We start from the raw sequence: 17,657 nt of genomic DNA on the forward strand, positions 1-17,657 counted from the left end.
AATTAATGGAATATTATGTACATAGGCTTCTCTGGCGGCTCAGACAATAAAGAATCTGCCTGCAATTCTAGAGACCCAAGTTCGATTCCTGGGTAAGGAAGATCCCCTGGAGAAAGGAATGGCTACTCACTCCAATATTCTTGCCTGGAGAATCCCATGGACAGAGGAGCCTGATGGGCTGCAGTCCATAGGGTCACAAAGAGTTGGATATGACTGAGCAACTAACACTTACACTTTTTTAAAGAGAGAAATAGTATTGAGAACTCTTAAAGCAGAGGGTTTCTAAACATTTTTTTAATCCACAGTATCTAATATAAGACCCTATATCAATAATAAATAATAAAATCCATTTGTTTAATGAGTATTTACTGAGCATCTACTAAATCCCAGGCTGGACACTGGGAAAAGTGAATAATACAGACATGTTTCTGCCCTGATGGAGATTACAGTCTAGAGGAGAGGACCAGGATATATGATAACAATAATTACATTTATGATGTGCTATAAAGTGCAAGATTTTATGAAAATATGCAACAGACGTAAGGATTACTACCAGAAAAGACTACATGAATAATGAATAGCTAACTCTGTATTTTTTCCTGAAAAGGTTTAAGTTGGCCAAAGCTAATACATTTACATAAATTACAAAAAGAGAAGATACGATTGTGCCTTCTCTCTATGCTACCTATAGACTGTATTAACATACTCTAATGTCTTAATCAATGAATGCTCAGTAAATGTTGCTGATTCCTGTATTAATATAGAAAGAAGGGTAGAGAAAATAAAAATGGGCCATCCACAAAGGTGTAAAGGGAGATAGACATGAAGGCAACAGCAATTGAAGTTGCGTGCTTTAAGACACACCCTGCTTACAGTGTGACCAGTTTGAGGTCATGATTTCCAGTATACTTTGGATGACTAATGCTCCCCATTCCCAGGTCCCAGACTTATAAACATGACTTTTTGGCCATTGATTAGTTTTCTCTGTGGATCCTAAGTTATTTTCAAAGAATTGCAGAGACCAGAACATTCTAATGCTGCCAGTGTTAATTTTTAGAACACTTTGTGGTGGCGTTTCTCTTTTTAGAGCCATTATATTTGCTTTATCACTATCGCCTTCTTTTACTGTATCATTCTTTCCTCTCTCTCTCTCTTCCAAAGTCTTTGAAAGCAAAAATTAAGAAAGTTTCTAACATAAATTCTTTCTTCAACTTGCAGACCATGTTTTTCTTCAGGGGGATTTGATAGTTTTGAGAGCTGTTGGTGGTTTTATGTTAGGTATTTTTCCCTGTGATATTGTCCACCAAAGAAGTAAACATTTATTTTAATGAAAATTAGAATCACCTACCATGACTGAACTTTGTAAGAAACAGGTATCATTTGTTTTATTCTACTAAATATTATCCTCTTTCTTTTCAGTGCCAAACATGGGCAATGGCAGAGATGGGATTTGCAAAACCTGGGGACAATACCACTTTGAAACTTTTGATGGTATCTACTATTATTTCCCAGGAAACTGTTCTTACATTTTTGCAAAGGACTGTGGTAATTTGGAGCCTCAGTATACTGTGTGGGTAGGTGATCCTATGACATAATTAACTTAATTATTTATGGCCAAGTGTGTATTTTTAAAGTACTAGACAAATGATGAAAAATATATAGTGATCATAGCATGAATACTTAGAGCTCTTATTAAGGAAGGAGGGGGCTGATTTTGAATGGGATGGGCCAAATTTGTAACTATTTTGAGCATGTTTCTATGAAGATGGGGCCTAGGACTGGGAGAAGACTGGTTTGGAGCCATAGGTAGGGACATGTAGGCAATACAGGAATGTCTGTATCATGGATATCATAATATCAACTCCAGTTGATATACTCATTTTTCAATTTTTATTTGATCAATTCAAAAAGAGAAGGTAGATTCAGGCATCAATCATGTTACTTGTATATGTTTCCTTTCTGACATTTCCAGTGTGATGGTCATCTGGATTTTCTTAACAGACATATCTCAGTGTGAACTGGGGACTGGAGTTTATGAAATGGAGTATGAATTACATAAACACAGCTAGAGGATATGGGATAGGTAGCTAATTTCTAGGTAGATTTATACTATATGATTGAACTCAGAGTTAGTTCTTAGTTGCAGCGTTCTTGCTTCAGAAGAATTCATAGGAGAAACATCTCAAAATTTAAGCTTCAGAATGCCTCTGGCTGTTGTAAGGAAGTCAGGAAGGGACCTTTTCCCCTGCCTGCATCTTCCTCTGAATTTTCTGATATCTCAAAGCAAAAGAAGAAAACCGCAGTGCTGTCCTGTTCTAAAGCTAAAACCCTCCATAACCATCATGTGTTTGAATCTCTTTTTGAATCTCTCTGACATGTTGGAGTTGCCTGAATCTCCTCCTCTCTTAGATAAGGGAAATATTAAAAGTTCAGTCCTGATGCTTTTTAACAGCAACAAATCCCTGTGACCTCAAAAGAAAATGAAGTCTGTTGAAAGTTAACTTATGGGACATAAGGATAAAAAATTGGAGGTCTCTTTAGATAGGGGAGTTAGTGATGTGCATTTTTAGTTCATACAGGGCTCCTGTTCTCAGTTCGCTGTTGTCCTTTACTCCTCCACTCTGGGAAGGAGTTACTGAGTTTATCACTCAGACACCTTCTGACTCATTGAAATGTTCTTGTCCAGTGTCTGGCCCTTTAGAGGACTAAGGTATCAACTAGATAATTGAGAGATAATAACACACAAAGCTCAGCTGTGCTTTCAGAGTTAATAGATACTGTTTCTACTTGGCTCTGTTTGGTTGGTGGAATTTGTTTTCACATCAACAAATCCATTTATTTTAAATATCATCTTTTCTCTGATTGCAAAGTTGTTCACCTCTTTTGTAGAAAATTGAAAAAATTCAAAGAAGTCTAAAAATACTATTAGAATGATCAGTCAAGACTTACTAGTGCTAATGGCGTCATATATTTCCCTCTAATTTTTTCCTCTGGACTTTATGCACCCTTATAAAGTTGAAACTTTACTATGTATAATTTTCTTCCCCACAATTTCACCTAAGAACTAAGAACTATTTTCCACGTCAAATGTTTTTGACAAACAAATTTTGTTAGCTGTACTTGTTCCAACTATGGAGTACTGAAATTATCTAATTATATTCTGTTTTAGATATTTAGATTTTAAAATATTTCAGTATTTTAAAAGACATGTATTTATGAATATCTTTATGCATATATACTTTTATATTTTTGATTCTTTTTCTTTAAATTCAATTTTATTTTTATGAAAATAATACATGTATTTAGTTTAAAAGATTTCATGAAGGTAAAAATAGCCCCTATTTCCTTCACTCCTTGACCCCAGCTAAAATCTGACTCTCCAAAGGCAATTGCTTCATTTTTTTAGCTATTTCTTCTTGTGTTTACCTAAGACATTAAAATGTGCTATTATTTCTTTATGTTCCAATAATAAAATGTGCTATTATTTCTTTATGCTATTGTTTCTTTAAGTCCAAAGTTAGGACTTATTTCTTAATTTTTTAGTATGGAAAATGGGAAGCCATATGTCACATCATCCTTCCTGCCTCTACTACATGGACGCACACACACACACACACACTCACACACACACTCACACTTTCCTTCCCTCTTGTTAATGGAATTGTATCACTGTTATTGGTTACATCATATGTGGTTTTTATATTATTGTCATTTACATATTTTACATATATGAACAACAGCTATATTAGTATTGTTGAGAGCCGAGCCTAATGTTATTGTGGTTTCATTTCTTTTGCACAGTTTTATAGAATTAAGTTATCTCATTTTTTTTGTTTGCTGCATTTTCTATAATAATTTTTTTTCCTTCAACTCTTCTTAATATGGTCAGATAAATCAGGCAGTTTTGGTTTCTCTTTCCTTCCCACGAGTTATCCCTTTCTTAATCTTTCATTCTCCTGTTCCAGTTGGGACTGGTTGCTTTTGAGCCTACTGCACACCTAGCATTTGGAATTTCTTTTCATTTTCCTGGTGAGTTTCATTCTTCTCTCTCCTGTATTGGATTCCTTGTTTCTTGTGCTTAGTCACTCAGGCATGTTTGACTCTCTGCAGCTTTATGGACTGTAGCCTACCAGGCTCCTCTGTCCATGGAATTTTCCAGGCAAGAATACTGGAGTAGGTTGCCATTTCCTACCCCAGGGGATCTTCCTGACCCAGGGATCGAACCCACATCTGTTAAATCTCCTGCATTGGCAGGAAGATTCTTTACCCCTAGAGCTACCCTTGTTTCTTAGGTCCTGTGAAATGTCTAGCAATTCTTGAATATTTGTTTATAATTGAAGCATAAGCTCTGAAAAGCTTATTGGGTGCTCTGCTCATGTGGACAATGCTTGTTTGTAGTGCTTTCTGGAGAGGGACACTTATGTGTGGCCAGTTGAAGGGGCAGGAATCCTTTCCAGTCTTAACCAGTTTAACTCAAACTAGAACCCCTGACTTCAAGTACCTAGAAAACAACTTGGGCAGACATCTTATTGTTTAGACTACCTGCTCCTTGGAGTATGTGCCTATCTTTTGCAGCAACAATTAAGATGACCTTGATTAGTGAAGGCAAGTGAAATGGATTTGACTAGTGTTTACTCACATCTCAAGAGTGCACAGTAGGTAAAGTTTTGAAGTCTTGGTTATAGTTTGGAAACACTTTCAGAATTTTAAAATTCAATTCATTCTGATTTCTGATCATTTTGCATATGATCTTTTAAAATTTACCCTCTCTTTACAGAAATTTTAGTTCTTCTCTTTATCCCCAGTATTCTGAGATGTCATGTGAGTTGCTTTTTTTTTTTTTTTTTCCCATATATTGTGCTGGGTATTTGATGAGCCCTTTCTAGCATTTCAAACAATTCAGTTTTGGAATAATATTTATTTCTTAATTTCCTCTCTTTCAGTAATTTTGTAACTCCGATATTGGAGCTCCTGTCCTGAGTGACTGATTCCTTAATTTTCTCATTGATTCATTTCTCTTTTCCATCATTTTCCTTTTTTGTTTTGATATTTCTCTCCAATTATTATTTATTTTCCAGAGTTCTATTTCAGTTGTAAGTTTTTCCTATCATATTATCAGTATCCAATCGCTTATTTTTATTCCTTCAATTTCACTTTTAGCATCATTTTTTTTTTTTCTTGTTTCATGAATGGCATTTTTTCACTTTTCTCCCTGAAGATACCAGTTATGGAGTTTTGGGACTTTATTTCTCTGAATTGTTTTGAATTCCTTTAATCTCCTTTTTTTGGTTTATTTGGCATCTGCCTTTCATGTTGCAGGCTTTCATCAAATGATCCATGAATGTTTCTTCACATTAGAGTATTAGGTTCTAAAAGCTGGCTAGAAGCTCTGAATATGTGGATGGAGACTTTCTTGCCTAGTGGGAGATTAAGCAGGGCCTCTAGTTTCATTAAATAAGCCCCAGATATTGGTATCTGTGGGGCTTCCCTGGTGGCTTCGACGGTAAAGAATCTGCCTGCAATCGGGAAACCCAGATTCAATCCTTGGGTTGGGAAGATCCCCTGGAGAAGGAAATGGCTACCCACTCCAGGATTCTTACCTGGAAAATTCCATGGACAGAGGAGCCTGTACAGTCCATGGGGTCGCAAAGAGTCAGACACGACTGAGCAACTTTTACTTTCACTTCATTAGTATCTGTATATCTTTTTCCATTTTGTTTCTTCAAGGAAAATCTTCCACTATCCTGCCTGAGGTCCTATGTCTGGATTCCTGGATATTGAGAACATTTTAGTTATACTTCTGCTTTAGACTTTTGCATTTGCTATTCCTTTTGCCTGCTGCTGCTGCTGCTGCTCAGTCACTTCAGTCGTGTCCGACTCTGTGTGACCCCATAGACGGAAGCCCACCAGGCTCCCCCGTCCCTGGGATTCTCCAGGCAAGAACACTGGAGTGGGTTGCCATTTCCTTCTCCAATGTGTGAAAGTGAAAAGTGAAAGTGAAGTTGCTAAGTTGTGTCCGACCCCTAGCGACCCCACGGACTGCAGCCTACCAGGCTCCTCCAGCCATGGGATTCTCCAGGCAAGAGTACTGGAGTGGCTTGCCATTGCTTTCTCCACCTAGAATGGTCTAAATATCCATATGGCTTGCTCTTGTATCTCCTTCATCTTTACTACTAGAATTTCCTCTTCTCAGTGAGGCTTTCCTTGGCCATTCAATCTAAACCCCCGCTACCCGCACTGCCAACAACCCATGATACACACTCTCTGTCTCTTTTTCTCATTTAATATTTCTCTACATCATTTAGACTAGTATATATTTCAGTTACATGTAATTTTATTTTTTATTAACTGTTTTCCTCTAATGAAATATGTTTCATGAGGGCAGGTATTTTTGTCTATTTTGTTTGACTAATACATCTCCAGAATCTAGAACAGTCCTCAGTACATAAATGATCAGTAAAATTTGCCTGTTAATCACTAAATTGATATATATTGCATTCTTGCAATATTAAAATTTTATATTATCATTGGTGATTTTCCTTATCACTTTTATGCTTTGAAAGTTCTTTTCTATCTATGTAGTTATCTATATTTTTTTCAGTTATTTTCTGGTGTCATTATTTGGACCTTTTGAGATTTATGTTGGTGGTGGAGTAAGAGAATGTAATATTCCTCTTCTTTCTTCCTCTCCTCTTCTCTTTTCTTAAAGAAATTTTTTTTCTAGTAAACTAATTTTCTCATCAAATTTTTGATAATCACTCTTTCCTAAAGTGCCTACACAATTTTATTTTTAGAGAGTTTTAGTTACTTTTGCAACCTTTAAACATTACTCTGTGTAGAACTCCATTTGAAACTCTATTTCATGATTTTCTGTTTCATGAACAGGTAAAAATCATGGACACGAAAATTACAAATGCGTTTCTTTGTAGTGCTCTACTGTCTTCCTATCAGAACTATTTATTTTTTTCTGATGCATACCACATAGTTTTAGAATATTACATCCTGCGTGTAAAGACTCAGCTCATTGAAATAAATAAGCTAGAATAACTTGTGTTTTATGAAGCTAATTCTATTGTCCAGTTTCTGAGGTCAGTATCTTTTTTCTCTTGGAAATCCTAAATGTAGTTATAATTTTGTAAAGGGTCATGGAACTAATGCTATAAAACTGTAGACATGCACTGTGGACTTAGTAACTCAAATGAAAGCATCTATATGTGTTGTTGTTGGTTTTTGTGCTTTCTTTTGTTTTTCTCCCTTTAAGGTTCATAATAGCCCTAAGTGCCTTGGTTCAGTGTATTATTGTTATCGCTCCATCAGCTTGTTCTTTTCAGACCAAGAAGAAATTCGAATTTATGGGCATGAAATAAAAAAGAATGGAATCAGGTAAGATATGATAAATGATATAATGAAAACATCACAGATTAACAGAATTTCTAAATATCTCACTCTGGATCTGAACGTGGAGAGTAGGAAGAGAGGATTTCTTCAACAGTAACCTTTGAGTTGGGCTTCCCAGGTGGTGCTAGTGGTAAAGAACTCTCCCGGCAATGCAGGAGACATATGAGACACAGATTCCATCCCTGGATTAGGAAGATCTCCTGGAGAAGGAAATGTAACCCACTCCAATATTCTTGCCTGGAGAATTCCGTGGACAGAGGAGCCTGGTGGGCTCTGGTCCATGGAGTTGCAGAGAGTTGGACACAACAACAGCCTTTAAGTTATAGCGTTTCCTTTGCCTTTAGTTGCTAAGTCATGTCTTTTGCGACCCCATGGACTATAGCTTACCAGGCTGCTCCATCCATGGAATTTCCCAGGCAAGAATACTGGAGTAGATTGCCATTTACTTCTCCAGGGATTTTCCTGACCAGGAGTCGAACCCATGTCACCTGCAGTAGCCAGTGGATTACCACTGAGCCACCAGGGAAGCCCTAAGTTAGAGCATGCAGGCATCAAAATTTCAGTAGCTCCAAAGCTAGCCAGATAACAAGAAATCTGAACAGTTTAGCCTCCCTAATGTTTGTGCAGGATACACATACACTTACGTTGGTAGAAATAAGATTGTTACATCTACTTGTAAGAGAGATTAAGGAGAAATCCTCATAGTTCAACTTTTAAATTATATTTTGTCTTTCATAAATCCTTTCTTCTTTTTTAGACAATCAAAATAAAACTCAGCTTCTGAAAATCCTTTCCAAATTTGTGTAAATGAAGTTTAGGTGTCACAGGATTTTCTGTTAGAGATATAACTGGTCTTGAATTGAAACTTTTGGGGACATGGATGTTAATTTATTTAATAGAAGATTTTGTACATTTTAAACTAGAAGTACAGTGTCATAATCTATCTTCCAAGCTTAATGAGTATAGAAATACTGAATTTTAAGTTGCCTTTCAACCTTTGACACACTCTCTTTTCTCTGCTTAATATTTCTCCTTCATGTCATCAAGCATAGTATATATTTTAGTTACATTTTGTCATAAATTTTATTAACTGTTTTCCTCTAATAGGGCATATTTTCTGAGGGCAGGGTTTTTTTTTTTTTTTCTGTTTTGGCTGACATTACTTTGTCGAGAAAAGTAAATTATGTGATAGAACAATTCTATCCATCATTCAGAATTCACCAGCAAGCATTTGAACCATGGGAATTCTTTCTGGTACAATAGCTGTACCAACCTATGTGCTTGCTTTCTCAATTTAGATTCCTCAAGAGGCAGCGGGTGATAGCGGAAAGGCTTTAGATGAAGCACCAGGGGAGGCAGGCTCTGCCCCAGGCTTTGTCATAATCAAGCAACCCCAAGCAGCCCCTCCTTAGGCTTATTTTCTTAATCAATTGGGTTCTGTACTTTTCAATTTCTTATAAAACAAAGTTTAATCATTTGAATGGGAAGATAATATATTTATGTATGTATTTCTTGGAGTTGTATTTAAATAGTGTTTTAGGATTTTTATATGGAATTTGTGGTAGCATCAGTTCAGCTCAGTTCAGTTCAGTTCAGTCGCTCAGTCGTGTCCGACTCTCTGCGACCCCATGAATCACAGCACGCCAGGCCTCCCTGTCCATCACCAACTCCCGGAGTTCACTCAAACTCATGTCCACAGAGTCGGTGGTGCCATCCAGCCATCTCATTCTCGGTCGTCCCCTTCTCCCGCCCCCAACCTTTCCCAGCATCAGAGTCTTTTCCAGTGAGTGGGCACTTAAACAAAAGTGTCATTGAATTAGATTTTCAAGAATACTAACCCTTTGTTAAATCTAGGAGATCACATTTAAATTTTAACTCAGAGAAAATATTTCTTTGAAGACTTCCATTTGTATAATAAAAAGAAGATGGTTTCCTTATTATTCAGCTAAATTGCTTATAATAATGATCTTCTTGGCCTATGGCCTGTCTCTCAGCAGGTGCTAGAGAAATGTTTACCAAAAGGAAATCACATGTGTGAGATTCTGCACCTCATATTTTACCTTTCTTGATTTCAGTTGCCTCCCCTGTAAAATGAAGGGTTTTGGTACATATGAACCAGTGAATAATTTTCAGAATGAATCTGTGCATTCATTTTAGTTTGCGTTGTTATTGTCTCCTGCCTGGGTTGCATGGGGTTTATCTTAAATTTGTGGGAGATTATCAAATTTTTAGAATCACCACTCATCTCTACTAGCATCTTTTATTTTGGTTTCAAAAAATTGTGTACTTAATCAAATTTACTGTGAAAGAGATTATGTGACAAATGACTAAACCAAGGAATACCCACAGCAGAACAACTATACCTCCCTGCAGTGAACATCCCATTGCAAGGGAGTATCTTTATAAAACATGACTCACTTTTCTCAAGTATAGCTTTTGTAAACTTGCAAACTTAAAAAATATTATTCATCCTAACTTTTACCTTCAATTTAAAATGAATTTCCTGTGTTTTTACTTTTAATAAATATAGATTATGACAGGAAATTCTTATTTATTCGACAATGTAAATTTTAGTTATTTTCTTATTCTTAAAATGAAATCCTATGACTAGATAATTATCTGCAAACATACTTGTGCAAATGATTACAGACATTTGAATCATTTCTTTGGGGACTAACTCTTTGTTAAAGAGTATTCTTAATTTTATAGTTTTTATTTCATGTAGCCATGTTCACTTCCTGGAGAGGAACGCAATAATCTAAAATTTTTGGGAGAAATATATGAACATAGCTACTAACCTCTCATCTTACTCACATTATTGGTTATAATTTTCGGTTAGCATGACTATTTTAGTAAAAATGTTTTTTTCCTCTCATTTCTTTAGTTACTAACATCTGCTCTTTCCTGTGATACTTTCTGATGGAAAGGGGACAGTGTTCTTTCAAAAGCATTCTAGGTGACTTATTGTGCTTTTAAAATGCTTAACTGTTTCGTTCGCTTCAGTTCTCTTATGCCTCTCAAGTCTCTTTTATGTGTACATGCTTGTGTAAATGGAAAGACTAGACATTGGATCAGGAGTTTATTCAGTGTGACCCTTGCTTAAATAGATCAAATTGTATGCAACTTAAAAATTATGAATATAATCCCTATGCAGTACTGCATGGAAAGTATCTTTATTCTTAAAGATATACTTTGCAGTATTAAAGGTGTAAATCATAATTAATCATGCCTAGACTTTTTTCATGGGAAAATGATGATTTGTATCAAGGTGATATTTTGGGGATGCTGCTGCTGCTGCTAAGTCACTTCAGTCGTGTCCGACTCTGTGTGACCCCATAGATGGTAGCCGACCAGGCTCCGCTGTCCCTGGGATTCTCCAGGCAAGAACACTGGAGTGGGTTGCCATTTCCTTCTCCAATGTGTGAAAGTGAAAAGTGAAGTCGCTCAGTCGTGTCCGACCCTTAGCGACCCCACGGACTGCAGCCTACCAGGCTCCTCCATCCATGGGGTTTTCTAGGCAAGAGTATTGGAGTGGCTTGCCATTGCAGCTCTTAATTCCTTATAGCCAATTTCAAAACAAAATTAAACAAAATCAGCACTCTAGCAATGTGTTTACATACTTTGAGCATTGTTTGTTCTTATTTCAAAATTGTTGAGCAGCATTTTTAGATTATCTTAAACTCTGTAAGTATAAAATCTAAATAAGTATGTAGAAATAGGTATAATTTTTCCTGCATTTATTTCAATATTAAAATTTCAAAAATGTTGAGATTTTCTATAGGGCGGTTCCTTGGGAAATCTAATTGCATGGTTTATTCAACAATTTTGAATAATAATTATCATTTATTTCTCAGTCACTTCAAGAAAGAAATAGATCATCTGTAATTGATGTTTCATCATAATTCTTAGATTGCCTGTGTTCTGTTTTTCAAGTTTAACATTGCCTCAGACAATTGGACAGGTTTTCATTGAGAAACTAGCTGACTATATTCTCGTGAAAACAACCTTTGGTTTTTCGTTGGCTTGGGATGGAATATCTGGAATTTACTTGAAGCTGTCTGAGGAGCATAAAGGGAAATCATGTGGCCTATGTGCAAACTACAACGGCATTCAATCTGATGATTTCATCATTCAGCAAGGTGAGCAGGTGGAGGAGAAGAAATGGGTGGGTACCTCTAAGGTCTGCTTTTGGCACTGATCACTCTGTTTATATACCCAGAAGGGTACAAAACTTGTTCTAGGTTGGGCAAAAAATGGTAGCTATTACTTGCCTGCTTACATGATTTTAAGTGACGTTTGAACAGGAAAATGTTTTGTGTCATTCTTGAAATCCATGAGCTAATTTACATTTGTTAAATTAATACAAGTCAGGTCTGAGTCATGTAACAAATACTAGCTGAGCATTTGCTTCATGTCTGGCACTATTGTAGGAGCTTGGGATATGTAAGGGAACAAAGCAAAAACTCCTCCCTTCTTGGAGCTTATATTTTAGTGATTCAAACCCATTTGGGGCAAACTTGTCTACTTTTGGGCAAGACATATTTTGCTTCTAGTCTGGATAGGAATAAATTAAATGACTGCCACACAATAGTTTTGTGAATATAAGCGGAATTTATAAGTAGAAAAATAACTTGGAAATATTTTTTTAATCATGTATGATGGTGTACACATCATTCACTCAACTTCATTCTAAGTCATGAAACTAATCTCAGTGAGCTATTAAAAATAGGTTCTGTTTTAGTATGGGTACTAGTGTGCAGTGGCAACAAAATAAGGGAATTACAGGACTCACTCATGATTTGCAGCCATGTATACATGTGTAATAAAAAAGAATACTGTGCTTAGTGCCAGCAGACCTGGCTTTGAATCTTGTTCTATGTCTTTCAAGTTTTATAACTTGAGGCATCTCAAGTAATCTCTCTGATACTCGGTTTCTTCAGCTGTAAAATAGGGATTAAAATAATTTGGAACTCACAGTATTATTAATAATAATAACATAGATTCATACTATTTATATTATGAGTCCATGGGCTTCCCAGATGGCTCAGTGGTAAAGAAGCTACCTCTAAGCAGAAGATGTGAGTTTGATCCCGGGATCAGGAAGATCCCCTGGAGAAGGACATGGTAACCCATGCCAGTATTCCTGCCTGGGAAATCCCTTGGACATAGGAGCCTGGCAGGCTACAGTCAGAAGAAATTGGATATGACTTAGCGACTAAACAACAATATGACCACATAGCTATGTTATTCCCAACTCTTACAACATCATTCATGTAAGTGAAAGTCACTCAGTTGGGTATGACTCTGTGACTCCTTGGACTATACAGTCCATGGAATTCTCTACGCCAGAATACTGGAGTGGGTAGCCTTTCCTCTCTAGGGGCTCTTCCCAACCCAGGGATTGAACCCAGGTCTCCTGCATTGCAGGCAGATTCTTTACCAGCAGAGCTATGTAATGTGGGTGGTATTTCCTTAATTTTACAATGAAGACACAAGGTGATGTGCCCGATGTAACATAGGTTGTAAATGGTGCTATCAGAATTGAGTTATAGCTCCAACTCGCTCCCAATGCTATGCCTAGATAAATATGAGAGATATTGACTTTAATCTGTAAAGTGCTATATAATACTTTTTGTTTTGCATTATAAAATTAATGAGAAGAGTTGCCCATATGTTGTGTTTTAAGGGAATGAAAGTCCTACTTAGACTGAGTTCTGGAATCAAATTCTACTTTGCTACTTAATAAACTTTCTAAGTTTAATGGTATACTAGTAGTGTATACTTCATAGAGTTGCAAGGTTTAAATGTGATAATCTGTGTAAAATACTTGGTACAGTGCCTGGCTTGGCAAATTGTTAATTACTGAATTATTTACTGTTATTTATTGTTAATTACTATTATTATGTTAATTATTTACTGTTATTATTAATTGCTATTAATTACTGGCTAATTTATAGTCATCTCCAAGTGCTCTCAATAAGCCTATAATGGATCTAATAGGAAAATGTTTGATTAAAGACATTGCTTTAAGAGGCCCTTGTTAATATGCTAACATTTTCCCTGTATGGATACTGCTTCATCAGTGTTAGTTTACTGGTAGCTAAAGAGCAGGGCTTCAAGGAGTCAATTTTCTTACATAAAAAATGGAGATAACAATAATAACCCTGAGGCCTTCCCAGATTGTGAGGATCTAATGAGAAAATGTAAGTGAATGTGTTTAAAAGTGAGCACAACACAAATATGCAGCATAGAGATCATCCTGAAACGGTGTTTTGCATCCAGTCGGGTATTTAGAAATGAGAGAGTTCACAAAGTTGGCATGTTGAGACTATATTAGGAAGTAGGGTTTTGGACCCAGGCAGAACCAGTTAGCGGAGAAGGCAATGGCAAGCCACTCCAGTACTCTTGCCTAGAAAATCCCATGGATGGAGGAGCCTGGTAGGCTGCAGTCCATGGAGTCGGAAGAGTCAGACATGACTGAGCGACTTCACTTTCACTTTTCACTTTCACACATTGGAGAAGGAAATGGCAACCCACTCCAGTGTTCTTGCCTGGAGAATCCCAGGGATGGGGGAGCCTGGTGGGCTTCCGTCTATGGGGTCACACAGAGTCGGACACGACTGAAGTGACTTAGCAGCAGCAGCAGCAGCAGAACCAATTAGAAGTTAATTATTGGTTTCTTTTTCTTCTGTATCAAAGCTTTATGAGTATTATTGAGAGCTAGAAAAGAGTTAAAGAAGACTGCTATGGGTAACTTCCCCGGGGACATTTAGGGAGCATGGTACAGAAACTGGAATAGAAAATAGCATCTGCTCTTATTAGAGGCAGAGAGATTCAGATTAGGATTTGAGTTAAAAGTCAGACAGACTTTTAAACTGGAACAAGGAATGGCTGCTCGCAGTGACATAATTGGGCTGCATGTAGAGCACTGTTAGCGGGTTATTTGTGGGAGAAGACCAGAAGGAGGAAATTTGACTGAATTATGGCTGAGCTGGCGGTAGGCAAGAAGGATCCTGGAAAGTATGTGGAAGAAACCTGAAGAGAGATTTCAGCTTTTTCACAATTTTATTTAGTGTATAGTGTAAAGCAAGCTTCCCAGGTGGCGCTAGTGGTGAAGAACCCGCCTGTCAATGCAGGAGATACAGGAGATGAGGGTTTGATCCCTGGGTCAGGGAGATTCCCTGGAGGAGGACATGGCAACCCACTCCAGTACCCTTGCCTAGAGAATCTCATGGACAGAGGAGCCTGGTGGGCTACAGTCCACAGGGTCACAAAGAGTTGAATATGACTGAAGTGACTTGGCACGCCTGTACATAGTGTAAAGCAGAATGATGTAAAAAACTGCTGCTGCTGCTAAGTCACTTCAGTCGTGTCCGACTCTGTGCGACCCCATAGACAGCAGCCCACCAGGCTCCCGTTTTACAATAATTTATAAGGATGTGACTAGAACCTGCCTTTTGATTTTCTTCCATACTGTAATAATGCAAGAAGATGTCCATTGTTGAGCTGTATTACCTTTAGCTTAAAGATGCCTAGTATTCATATATCGCCTCCCTTTTGAACCTTCCTCCCATCTCCCATATGTATATCTATGGCTGATTCATGTTGAGGTTTGACAGAAAACAAGAAAATTCTGTAAAGCAATTATCCTTCAATAAAAAATAAATTAAAAAAATAAGATGCCTAGTATTTTCTTGAAACTGTCTGTACTTTGCTGATTAGATAAATCTTTAGAGGCAGAGTGGTAGTTTGACTGAATGCCATTGAATTCATTGTTTCTTAACAGTGATTAAAATTGTATTTCACTGTGCATTCCTATGCATTCTTCAGGCATGATTTCACAAAGAAATGAGCCTTTTCAGAATTTCTGTAGATATAGAAATATTTAAGTTTGTTGTCTAGTTGAGATTCTTATTCCATAATTCATGTCTATAGCTAGCTACACATCATCATAGAACCCCTGATTTTATCTTGTTTTTCCAGCATAATAATTAATAGTGTCTCTCTTTCACTCTCAGAAGTGTCCCAATATGGACAATAAATTACTTCATTTGTAGCACATTTTATATGAAGCATTTTAATTTTAGTTTTGCAGGCTCCAAGACCACCAGTTGGTTTGGATTTAAAGTCTCATAGTAATGCAATGCAGTGTAATAAAAATAGATAAATATGTGGTTAAAAGTTGGAATTAAAATGACCTCTACAGGATTGCCCAGGTTGTTTAGTTACATTAAAATTTGTGTATAAACATGGAAAAAAGTTGGCCCTAGGAAATATTTTTGATTCTTCAGACCTTTAAAATATGCTGGAGACTTCCCTGGTTGTCCGACTATTAAGAATCCACTTTGCAAAAAAAATAATAAAAGAATCCACCGTGTAGTGCAAGGGATGCAGATTCGATCCCGAGTAGGTGAACTAAGATCCTCCATGTGGAGCAACTAAGCTGGTGCATCACAGCCAGAGTGTCCATGCGCTGCAACGATCAACATGACACAACAAAGGTCCTGAACGTGAAGGTGAATGTGAAGTTGCTCAGTCGTGTCCGACTCTCTGCGACCCCATGGACTGTAGCCTACCAGGCTCTTCAGTCCATGGAATTTTCCAGACAAGAGTACTGAAGTGTGTTGTCATTTCCTTCTCAGGGGATCTTCCCAACCCAGGGATCGAACCCGGGTCTCCCGCACTGCAGGCAGACGCTTTACCGTCTGAGCCACCAGGGAAGCCCCTGAGTGCAGCACAAAAAGCCAATGCAGCCAAATAAATAAATACATATTTTCAAAAAGATCTTTGAAGGAAAAACTTATGATGATGCTTTGAAATGAAATGTAACTATAAATTTATTTAAAAGGAACATTAATTTTCCCTTTTAAAAATTAAGTATGTTAGATCCAACCTATGCTTTGTTGAGTGTGACACATTTCCAATATCAGAGAATGAGTTGGACCAAATATCTAAGATTCTAATAATCTATTTAATAAACATGGCAAACTTCCCTGTATTTATTAGTTCCCTTATTTAGCAAATATATTTTGAGTACCCACTCTATACAAGATAGTAAACTAGGGATCCAGCAATAGGATAGCTTAGACAAGCTCTCCCCCTTCATTTGGTAGAAGGCAAAATAAATAAAGAGTCAAATTAAAACAGTTTTTGTGAGCAATAGCAGCTGTGAAAAAAAGGGGGAAAGGAGACTGATAGAACAGTTTTTGTTTAGAGGGTCTAGATCACGTGCCAGAGAAAGCTTCTCTGAGGAGGTCATACTGAATAGAATTCCACATGAAGTCAGGGAGAGAGCAGAGGGAAAGTTGGGGGGAAGAGTGATTTTGAAGGAGAGCCAAAGCAGAAGCAGGGTAGGAACGAGCATGAGTGAAGAATGGTATAAAGCCCGAATGCTTGGAGTTGGTTGACCAAGAACAGGCGTGGAAGATGTGAGCAAGGTGGGGTGGGGTAGAGTCGGTGAGGAGCTGGGCAGTCGGGGAGTGCAGAGGCCGGATCAGAAAGTCTTTCAGGCCCCAGTAAAGTTTGGGATTTATACTAACAGAACAAAGCTTTCTTACGGGCAAACTTCCACAATCTTTTCAACACTTGGTAGCAGTAGGTAGACATCTTCCTATCTGGAAGAAACTGAGGGTAGTGAACCATGTGACTTGCTATTTTTGATTCTAGTGGTGCAGTAACTTGTATTGAATGGTAAACCTGTGGCTGTGTATATCTCAGTGGTGGAGAAGATAACACTCAGACATGAAGGCTAACTGTTAGATGGAACTTCAAGATGTCATCTTGTTTGCATCTGCTAAGGAATCATGGTTTCAGAATCATGGTTTCAGATTCTGCCCTTGTCTGAATGTGGGGCAGAATTCATTTTCATGTCAGGCCCTGAACTTGTCCTCGGAAGGGTAGATGGCCCAGAGTGCTCTCCAGCAACTGTCTGCTTGTGGCTGCTGTACATTAGCTCCTGAATCTTGCTTCAGAATAATGCTGGGAAGGTATCTGGATTCTTAATCTGTCCTGAGCATCTTTAGAAACAACTAGTCATCATATTCACGTGAAATTAATTCACTTCTTAGTCCCCTCTTCTCCAGCTGTCTTTTCCATTTTTTCATTGTTTGTATGACCATCCTCTGAAATCTCCACGAGGGCTCTAGGTACCCCCTAAATGGAGCTACAATTTTAGTAAGGTTCTGACTAACATCAGCTAGAATGAAAGGGCTGTCTGAAAAATTTTATACCACACTTTTGCTTATGTTTTTAGCTTTATG

At 37.5% G+C, this 17,657-nt stretch overlaps 1 protein-coding gene across 3 annotated transcripts in view; it reads left to right on the top strand.

The window, feature by feature from the left end:
- Positions 1-17,657, top strand: part of OTOGL (otogelin like) — a 181,243-nt gene that overhangs the window by 10,840 nt on the left and 152,746 nt on the right. For all 3 annotated transcript variants that reach the window (XM_088836670.1, XM_055395155.2, XM_088836668.1), the window contains exons 6-8: positions 1,420-1,574; positions 7,262-7,383; positions 11,332-11,537. In XM_088836670.1, the coding sequence (XP_088692796.1) occupies positions 1,420-1,574; positions 7,262-7,383; positions 11,332-11,537 (483 nt within the window). The remainder of the gene's footprint in view (positions 1-1,419; positions 1,575-7,261; positions 7,384-11,331; positions 11,538-17,657) is intronic.

This window comes from Moschus berezovskii, chromosome 6 (assembly GCF_049115385.1).
Source record: "Moschus berezovskii isolate FMDL1 chromosome 6, NW_MosBer_1.0, whole genome shotgun sequence".
In the NCBI taxonomy this organism is placed as follows: Eukaryota; Metazoa; Chordata; class Mammalia; order Artiodactyla; family Moschidae; genus Moschus; species Moschus berezovskii.